This window comes from Erigeron canadensis, chromosome 7, assembly GCF_010389155.1.
Source record: "Erigeron canadensis isolate Cc75 chromosome 7, C_canadensis_v1, whole genome shotgun sequence".
NCBI classification, from domain to species: domain Eukaryota; kingdom Viridiplantae; phylum Streptophyta; class Magnoliopsida; order Asterales; family Asteraceae; genus Erigeron; species Erigeron canadensis.
The window spans coordinates 23,139,633-23,149,313 of record NC_057767.1 but is presented as its reverse complement, the minus strand read 5'-3'; the positions used below and the strand labels follow the sequence as shown (position 1 = coordinate 23,149,313).

At 33.8% G+C, this 9,681-nt stretch overlaps 2 protein-coding genes across 3 annotated transcripts; one reads left to right on the top strand and one right to left on the bottom strand.

The window, feature by feature from the left end:
• Positions 1-1,837: 1,837 nt before the first annotated feature.
• On the top strand, positions 1,838-4,200 carry LOC122608302 (7-deoxyloganetin glucosyltransferase-like). 2 transcript variants are annotated; one of them, XM_043781392.1, is made up of 2 exons: positions 1,838-2,378; positions 3,188-4,200. In XM_043781392.1, the coding sequence occupies exons 1-2, from the start codon at positions 1,874-1,876 to the stop codon at positions 4,090-4,092; spliced, it is 1,410 nt and encodes a 469-aa protein (XP_043637327.1). In that variant the 5' UTR covers positions 1,838-1,873; the 3' UTR covers positions 4,093-4,200. The 2 variants fall into 2 exon arrangements, with proteins under 2 accessions (XP_043637327.1, XP_043637326.1); XM_043781391.1 differs by having other exon boundaries at positions 1,839-2,378; positions 3,179-4,200.
• A 4,616-nt stretch (positions 4,201-8,816) lies between these two features.
• LOC122609108 lies at positions 8,817-9,440 on the bottom strand. Its single transcript, XM_043782169.1, has one exon. The coding sequence runs from the start codon at positions 9,438-9,440 to the stop codon at positions 8,817-8,819; it is 624 nt and encodes a 207-aa protein (XP_043638104.1).
• Between the last annotated feature and the right edge of the window lie 241 nt (positions 9,441-9,681).

Below are 9,681 nucleotides of genomic sequence, written 5' to 3'. Positions count from 1 at the left end.
TTTTAGAAGTTAAAGTGATAGATTATACAAAAGAGCAAAAAAATCCTACTTTTACAAGATGTGAATGCAAGGCTCATATACATAAATATTAAAAAAACAAATGAAATTTTTTCAAAAAAAATGACAAGCTACTACTTTTATTTTAAATCTCATTTTTTGTTTGATATTTTAATTTGTTAGTTAGTTTGTTTTTTGTTTTAGATTTTAACTTTTACTGTTTGATCTATGAACAATAACCAACCGGAATCTTATATTGATATGATATTAGCCTAGGTATTACTTGTTATAACGGAATTAAATTAATTATTATTGGTCTAGTTAAATACATTATGGAGCTATCGACTAAATAAATAAAAACGTAAATTTGTATGTTGAGATATTAGTGTGCCCATAAATAATTGCTAAATCAAGAAAAGGTAAATTGGAAGAGCTAGAAAAGAAAAAAGAAAGAAACAAGAAAAATTATTGGGAGACCTAATAAACAAACGAAATAATTAGCCTAACCAATAGAATATTGCCATGTGTATATTTTACTTATTACTCTAAAACCTAAATATTATTTCCCACTTTACCCCTAATATTAATGTACCTGACATTTTCCTTTCTTCTTTGTATCTCAATACATTTAATTTAATATGTTTCATTGATTTTTAATCTCACGGCTTACAAAACGTACAAAAACACAAATATAAGTCTCTTATAGATGCATATTCATATTTATATTTAAATACACTACCATGCATATGTATCATTATGTAGAACATGACACCATGTCAATCATGAAAACTATATAATGAAAATGAATTTATTATCTCGCAAACAATAAAACAAACTCAGTCATATATCAAAAGAAAACTCATATTAAAATTGGTCTAAGCATTGAGTACTACAATTATTATCAGGAAAAAAAACAAAATGTCTCCACTTCCTCGTGAATATTCTGGGTAACTTTCTAACTCTCTTGAATATGTAAAGGTTCAACGTCATGTAGATTATTCAACATCATAACTTAAAACAATTTGTTGTGCACAAAAAGAAAATAAAGTTATGATGGATATATTAAAAAATTTATGGAAAATAACTTGAGAATTGACATTTATCAATACAAGTCATTTAAATTAAAAATTGCAACGGCTGGTGTTAAAAAATTAGATATTATATCTATGGTATAATATATGATAAGCATGCATTATATAATATATTCAAATTGATGTACATATTATTTGATGTAGAGCCCTACGTCTTAAGAGAATTACATGGATGTTCACAAACAAGGCAATAAGAGAATTACACGAATATAATGTTCATATATGATATATTCCTCAAAAGAAATAAGAGGATAATAGATTTTTTAGCGGAAACAAAAAATAATCAATAAAATACACCAACATACAATAGATTATGAAAAGCAGGCCTAACTCTCATAACAAATTCACAATTAAAATATAAATTAGGGTTAATAAAAATGAATTAGTGTAAAAGATTTATGCAGAAAGACTTACTGTGGCGTCAAAGTATTAGAATATGAAGTCTAAGATATGTATTTGATTAGTTTAACAATTTAATAATAAACATTAAGAGTATTATAGTCACAAAACAAAATAATTAATGGACCCCCAAAAATAGAAAAACAGGTGGCATTAGGCAAAAGTTTAGGCCTCTATATTAGGTTTCCAAATCATTTCTCAAAAAACAATAATATGAATGATGTTTATGTAAGGAAAGATAAAGAGATAATTAATTACTATCATATGCCTAATAGACACATAATAGAAAATCCCATTAAATAATTAGTTAATTCACTTATATTCTTTACCTATAAAAATCATATCACCAGGAAAAAATACATAAAAAATACAATTTAACAGGACTCATGGAAATGATGCAGAAACCTCATGCTGTATGCATTCCCTTTCCAGCACAAGGTCACATAAATCCCATGTTAAAATTTGCCAAAATCCTTCATTCTAAAGGCTTCCACATCACCTTTGTCAACACCGAATTTAACCACCAGCGCCTTATTAAGTCTCAAGGCTCGGATATCCTAAACCGCCTCCCATCTTTTCAGTTTGACACAATTCCTGATGGCCTTCCGCCACCCGAAAACTTTGATGTCACCCAAGACATCTCATCTTTGTTCAAGTCCCTCCCTGAAAACTGTTTGGAACCATTTAAGAAACTTTTGATGAAACTTAACGGTTCTAAAACAAGCCCTCGTGTGAGCTGTATTGTTTCAGATGGTTCAATGAGCTTCACACTTGATGCTGCAGATGAACTGGGTATCCCTGATGTTCTGTTTTGGACACCTAGTGCTTGCGGTTTCTTGGCTTATGCACACTATATTACTCTCAAGGAGAAAGGATATATTCCACTAAAAGGTAATCCATTATATCTTTAGCAGGAATTCTAATGAAGGCTGGGATTATCTAAAATTTCCCCTGCTTCGAATCTCTTTTAACCAATTTTGTAGTCCAAAAAACGACTTGTGTTACAAAATCGATTTGTGTTACAAAAGGCCATATGGCATATACTAAAGGTCAGTTGGTACTATGATTTTTCTTGGTAATTAAGCAAAAGATGATAAATCTTTCAATTTAATTTTATAAATACGAGAGCAAATACCCGCGGATTGCGGCGGTGAGATGATGGGTTGATAGGTCATAGAGTGTGATAGGTTATAGGAGTGGATATGTCATAGAGTATGATAGTCAAATGCCTTAGCCGTACAGGTTCCGTCTTCGGATTTAAAAATTCGTCGAAAGTATATCGAATGACATCTCTAATGAAAGAACATGAAATTTTAAAAACACCCATATAAATTTTATGATTTATCGATATACGGTTTTTGAGATAAAAGATTTTGAATGAATTAGAGAAATAAATGATTTATGGAGGAGAGAAAATAAAATAATTGGTTGAGATTTAAGAAGAGAGAAAATGTAATATAGTTATTTTAGGTAAATATAAATTTGATAGGGGGGATTTTGGGAAGTCACTAAAAAATAATATTGAAAATTTAAGTTCAATTATAAAAATATAGAGGAAATATGCTTTATAACATAGTATAAATAAGTATAGATAAATCTTTTGATAACCCATACATTCTATCTATTTTTAAGGCTTTTAGGATATTTCTTAGTTAACACCCAAATTTTGCATTTGTTGTCTTAACACCCAGATTCTGCAGACTTCACCAATGGCTACTTAGATACAATCGTTGATTGCATACCTAGTATGAAAGGCATGGGCCTGAAAGACATGCCAACTTTCGTGAGAACTACAGATCCAGACGACATGAAAATAAACTATGTTATCCGGGAAACTGCTAGATCCAAAAAAGCTTCAGCCATAATACTCAACACCTTTGAGGAGCTGGAGCATGATGTTCTAAAAGAATTGTCTTTGATTTATCCTCCCATTTATACAATTGGACCACTGCATACACTCTCAGACACAACAGAGAACAAGAATTTAGAGTTTTTGAGTACGAGTCTTTGGAAAGAAGACACCAAATGCCTAGATTGGCTTAATTCCAAGGAACCGAATTCAGTTGTGTATGTGAATTTTGGGAGCATAACTGTGATGACACCTCAACAACTAGTCGAGTTTTCATTTGGACTTGCTAATAGTGACCAAACCTTTTTATGGGTTATTCGACCAGACTTGGTTTCCGGAGACTCAAAGTTGTTTCCAAAAGAGTTCTTAGAAGCAACAAACACGAGAGGGTTGATCGTAAGTTGGTGCCCCCAAGAAAAAGTACTAAATCACCCATCAATTGGAGCGTTTCTGACACATTGTGGGTGGAACTCGACTTTAGAGAGTATAGCTAGTGGTGTTCCAATGATTTGTTGGCCCTTTTTTGCAGAACAACAAACGAATTGTTGGTATATTTGTAACAAATGGGGCATCGGATTGGAGATCTACAACAATGTGGATAGAAAACAGGTTATGAATCATGTTAAAACTTTAATGGTGGAGGAAAAAGGCAAGGAGATGAGAGAAATGGCCAGGATTTGGAAGAAAAAAGCCGAATCCTCGTCGTCTTGGTTGAATATAGACAGCTTGGTCAACCAAGTTCTGCTTCGCTCTTAAAGTTCATACTTGTTGAACACAAGAATATGAATTAGACACATTCTATTCGTATTGATCTGGGAATGTATGATTGTACAACAAAATAATTTGACAACTTCATTTCAATAACCGTGTATCTTTATTTCATCTGGTTTGAAACCATATATGTATGATACTGTTTCAAACCATATACGAATGACACTGTTTTTCAAACAATAAACACTTAAATCAAGTTGTTAACACTTTTGTCTCGGAAGCTAACAAAGGTCAAGAGTTCGAACCTTACTCCTTGCAAAGCCGGCAGAGGTCTTTTTTTTTTTTTTTATAGATAGATAGAGTCATTTCTACATTAAGTAGGAGTTCGGTTATTTGTATCTTAACCTGGCTGATACACTGCCATAGACGTTATTAGGATCCATTACTCGTAGAATACCGAATTGGGAGTGACTTTTTTCTGTTTTTGAACACCAGGTATACGTACTTTTAAATTGCTTATAAACGAGAAAAAGAAAGTACATAATGTTTGTCAAAACCAAATAAAAACAATCTCTAAATCATGTCATAACTCATACGCACCATCTATTCAAGTTTTTCTTTTTTTCTTTCAAATGGCAAATTTCATTAAAATCATGGCGATGACATACACCAAATCGCCAAGGAGCATCTAAATTATAGAACTTAAGTTGCAAAGAAATAATTAAGTGAAACAGATAAAAGGATATTGAAGATTATGCCAACTTATTTAGTACAATGTAATCTTATATTTACTCATACATAGTACATAACCATTGAAATATTAAATTTAATATACGTATGGTGCTTTTGATCGAATTTATACGACTTCTTTTTTCTTATTTTTTTTATGTGGAAATCCGATAAAATACCATATAAATACTCCTTATCTATACTCTCTTATTTATACTCCTTTATAAAGCAAATTAGCTTTAAGTCATTAAGAACCTGATAAGTCTAAAATCTCTCTTACCTTAATACAACTTTCTATACCCACCTCTACAGTTGGACTAAACTACCCCCGAATCTATCTCATTCTTAAAACAAAATTCCGCCACAATGCGCGGGTATTATGCTCGTAATACAAACTAGGTTCATACTCCTTTATAATACAAACTATGTTCTATTTTTTGAATATCTTAATCTCTTAAAACATTTATATCATACACCTTTTATCTACTAAATTACATTCATTAACTCATTAAATCATATAAATTATTTTACATCAATTGTTTATCTTACACGTTGTTATTGCCACTACAAGTCGTCACCACCACCACCGACCTACACCGCCGCATTACACGGACATTTGTCTAGTTAAAATAAATCATGAGGAATCCTTCTAGTACAGTACCTTGTTGAAAGTATTCAATCCTTGCCTTTTATACCATTTCTATTTTTGTACAGTTGGTTAAGATTGTGCAGGATTGTTGATATTCTCTTGGACTATTGAAGCTGTTTCTTTCTATTTTGGGTAGAAAGTGTCAAGTTAAAGAATGAAGAAGTTGGATAGACTAAAGAAGCAAGTACATATGAAGACCAGGCTATTAATGCCCTTGTATTTTATAATGCCCTTCTGGTATCAAACATGTCTATAAAAAACAAGAATGATAAAATAAAATAAAATAAAAAAGACAAAGCAAAGCCGGCCAGGATAATTGTTAACAACCTCATATATCGTATTCACTTGTAGGCATGGATATGTAGGCCACGGATACAGATAAATAACAAAGTTTTGGCGCAAAGTATGCCGACAAACATGTATGGCCACAACATAATTGTTGGTCTTTTATTATTGAAAGTTCGAAAAAAGAAATTGTTGGTCATTTATATTTAGATGGTTGATTATTATTATTATTACTGAATATTAGAACAGTACCCGCATAACGCGGCGCTGGTTGTGGCGGAGACGGTGTGGTGGTGGGGATAATTGTTGATGGCGGCGGCGATGTACGTTAAGTGGAGTAGATAATTAATGTAAAAGTACTTGATGTAAAGGTTAATAGAGATATTTTAAAAGATAAATGATTAATAGTTTAATTTAATCATTAACGTTAAGAGGATAATGTGAGTGAAAATATTTTAAGGACGCTAAGTAAAAATATTACACATTTTCAACACTTCTAAAAATAAAATGTTATTTTTTTATTAGATAGTTATTTGTGTGTATAATATACTAGCATGATACTCACGCGTTGCGGCGAATACAATTGACATCACAATATCATCCAATTGTACACCGAATTTTTCCCCCGAATGGAGCATGTTTAAATCGCAATGTTATATCATATCTTAACAAGTGGTGGTTGTGTGTGTTCAAAGGGTAGGGAATAAGGAGAGTATAAATGTAACTTTGCCATGTGTAACTTTCAACATATAAGAGAGAGAATGCTTGTAACACCCCAAAAAGGCAGAAATATGGGGAATTATAAGAAAAGCTCAGCGTGACATGGAAGTTAAGTAGAGACAACTAAATGCATTCAAGGATTAGAACAATTCATACATAATTCAAGTACAAATACAAGTATCAGATCAAATAATGCACAATGAGCACACCGCCATCAATAGTTTACAAAAAATAGATCAAATGATGGCTAACGATCATAGGCATTACCCATAAACGGGAGCAATGAATCACGGATCCACAAAAGTCCAAGCTCAATTCTATCACATGCAATGCAATCATCCGTCATGTCTTTGATTCACCTGAAAAGTGTACTAAATGCGTCAACATAAAGTTGGTGAGTGCGTAGGTTTTCACAATAAGAAACAAATGTCGGAATAGCAACCGTTTAACCTTGATTTGATCATAAAATGATCATTTAACCTTGTTACAAACATATAACCTTGATTGGATCGATAAATGATGACATAACCTAGATACGAACATACAACCTTGATTATATCAATAAATGATCACATAACCTTGATTTGATCAATAAATGATCATATAATCTTGATACGGACATAAAAAACGAACATACAACCTTGATACAAAAGACAACCGATCATATAACCTTGATTTAATTAAAGAAACGACCATCTAACGATCAAACAAACCAAAGAACACAATGTACACTTTTCACCCCAAAATCACATAAGGTAAAGGGGCTACGAACTAAACTTTGAGGAGCAATAAAGGTTAGGTACGAGTTACGAGTGTTCAACGATCGCCATGTGCCCTCGACCTATCAATATATTTAGATACATTTATATTAATACATCAAGCAATAATTCTCTTTGTATTTCTATGTAATTTAATGGATATATAGAGTACTCGACTTCAATTGACGATTTATAACTGAACATGACACCATAGAAGTCGAATGGGGACTCAAAGGGAAGGTTAACTCAACCCTAGAGCCACGATTATAAAGTTAGGTCAGACCAGAAAATGAACACCACAAGGCAGCGTCCCACACGCCAAGGCAGCGTCTCGAACGGTGGTTCAAGTTGGCTCGGCGTAAAGGACAGTAGGAGACGGCGCACCAGACGGTGGGTGAGTGTTGGCCAAGTTTCTCAGACGGTGGGAACCATCGTCTCCTGGTAACCCAAAATGCACTATAGGTCAGAAGATCATGGCGTCTAGCTAGCGTAAAGGCAAAATGGCAGCAGGAGACCACCGTCTCATACGGTATCCACGCTGTATGAGACGCCATACAGAACACCAAAGCGTCCAAGAATTTGGAAGTAACCGTCCAAGACGGTGAATCTGCACCAAGCAGATTAGCAGCAGCAAGCAACACCAAAACATGAACCAAGAACCCTAAAATGATACTTTTGACTCACCAATCATTTAAGGAAGCCTACAAACTCTATTACAAACATAATTGGACCTAAATAAACATTAATACGTTCAACCCACCTCACGAATTCGTTTTAAAACATCCATTCAAGCTTAAACTCGATTTGACTTAATTTAACTAATCAAACCCTAAATTTGTCAAGAAAGGATTTAGGTTGACTAAAAATCCATTTTTACACTTTGTTGGACGTAAATAAACATAAGTCAATGTAACTCATTTCATATTCTTGACCCAAATCATCACTTAAATCACAAAACCGATTTTTGACCCATTTAAATAATATGAACCCTAATATTGACCAAAACTACCTTTGACCCCGATTATGACAAGTTTAATGACCAGAAATGATGAACTTGGGATGCATTTACTCACCAAAATCTCCCACCAAAGTGATAAACCCGAATTTGAGTGATTTCTTGCAATTGAAACTCCAAACTTTTAATATGTTCTTAAGATGATGATAATGATGAAAAACACCAACTTATTTTTCTTGGAACATAAGTTTTGATGTAATAAATTTAGAGAGAGAGTGAGAGTTGGTGTAAGAGTTCTTGCATTCAAGAAGAGGGAGAGGGAGATGTAGAAAAATTGAATGAATGGATGAGAGGTGTAAGGGTTGGGTGGGGATAGGGTTGGGTTTGGTTGACCTGGTGGGTCATGGGTTTGGGTCAACCCATAGGTAACCCAACCAAGTTTCTAGTCAATTTAAACATCACCAATTATCGAACACTTAACTAAATCGATCAATTAATCACCAAGTCGCACACGAACACAATTTAGGCCACAAATAAACTCGATAAAATACCATTAGTTAAATTCATTTAGATTAAGTAATATGTATAATTAATGAGTCAAACGAGGTCAAATTTTACAAATGTTACACAATTCCCCCGTTAAAGAAATTTCGTCCAGAAATTCGATCAAAACCTAATCACTAAACAAATGAGGATACTTGGCTTTCATGGAATCTTCACGTTCCCATGTGAACTCGGGTCTGCGCCTAGCTTGCCATATCACCTTGACTATCGTGTACCAGATATTCTTTAACTTTTTAGTTTGTCGGTCGAGTATCTCTATCGGTTCTTCTACAAATTTCAACGTTTTATCTACCCGAATTTCCTCGAGGGGCACATTAAGTGTTGGATCCGCCAAACACTTCCTAAGAGTACAAACATGAATTACATTATGAAATTCACTCAAGTCTTGAGGAAGTTCCAAACGATAAGCTACCGGGCTGATACGCTCCAAGATCTTAAATGGGCCAATATACCTAGGCTCCAAGTTGCCACGTTTCACAAAGCGAACTATTCCCTTCCACGGGGAGACCTTCAACAAAACAAAATCACCCACCTCAAACTTGAGGGGTCTTCGTATTACGTTAGCATATTTCAATTTTCGTTCCCAGGCCACTCTGAACTTTTCCTTGATTTGTGATATCACTTTTGTCATCTGAACAACAATCTCGGGTCCAATAAGTTGGCTTTCACCAATCTCCGCCCAAGCAAGTGGTAATCTACACTTTCTCCCACACAAGGCTTTAAACGGCGCCATTTGAATACTAGCATGATAACTATTATTAATGAGAATTCGACCAAAGGAAGATGTACATCCTAATTGCCACCAAACTCGATGGCATATGCTCTCAACATATCTTTACTTGTTTGGATTGTTCTTTTATTTTGACCATCGGTTTGTGGATGAAACGCCGTATTCATATCGAGTTGAGTACCCATTGCCTTTTGGAACGCCTTCCAAAAACTTGAAGTAAATCGGATGTCCCGATCGGTGATTA

Coding starts and splice junctions, on each gene's coding strand:
- LOC122608302 (XM_043781391.1), top strand. CDS start 1,874: ATGGAAATGATGCAGAAACCTCATGCTGTATGCATTCCCTTTCCAGCA. Junction 2,379..3,178: donor AGGATATATTCCACTAAAAG/GTAATCCATTAT, acceptor CTTAACACCCAG/ATTCTGCAGACTTCACCAAT.
- LOC122609108 (XM_043782169.1), bottom strand. CDS start 9,440: ATGGCGCCGTTTAAAGCCTTGTGTGGGAGAAAGTGTAGATTACCACTT.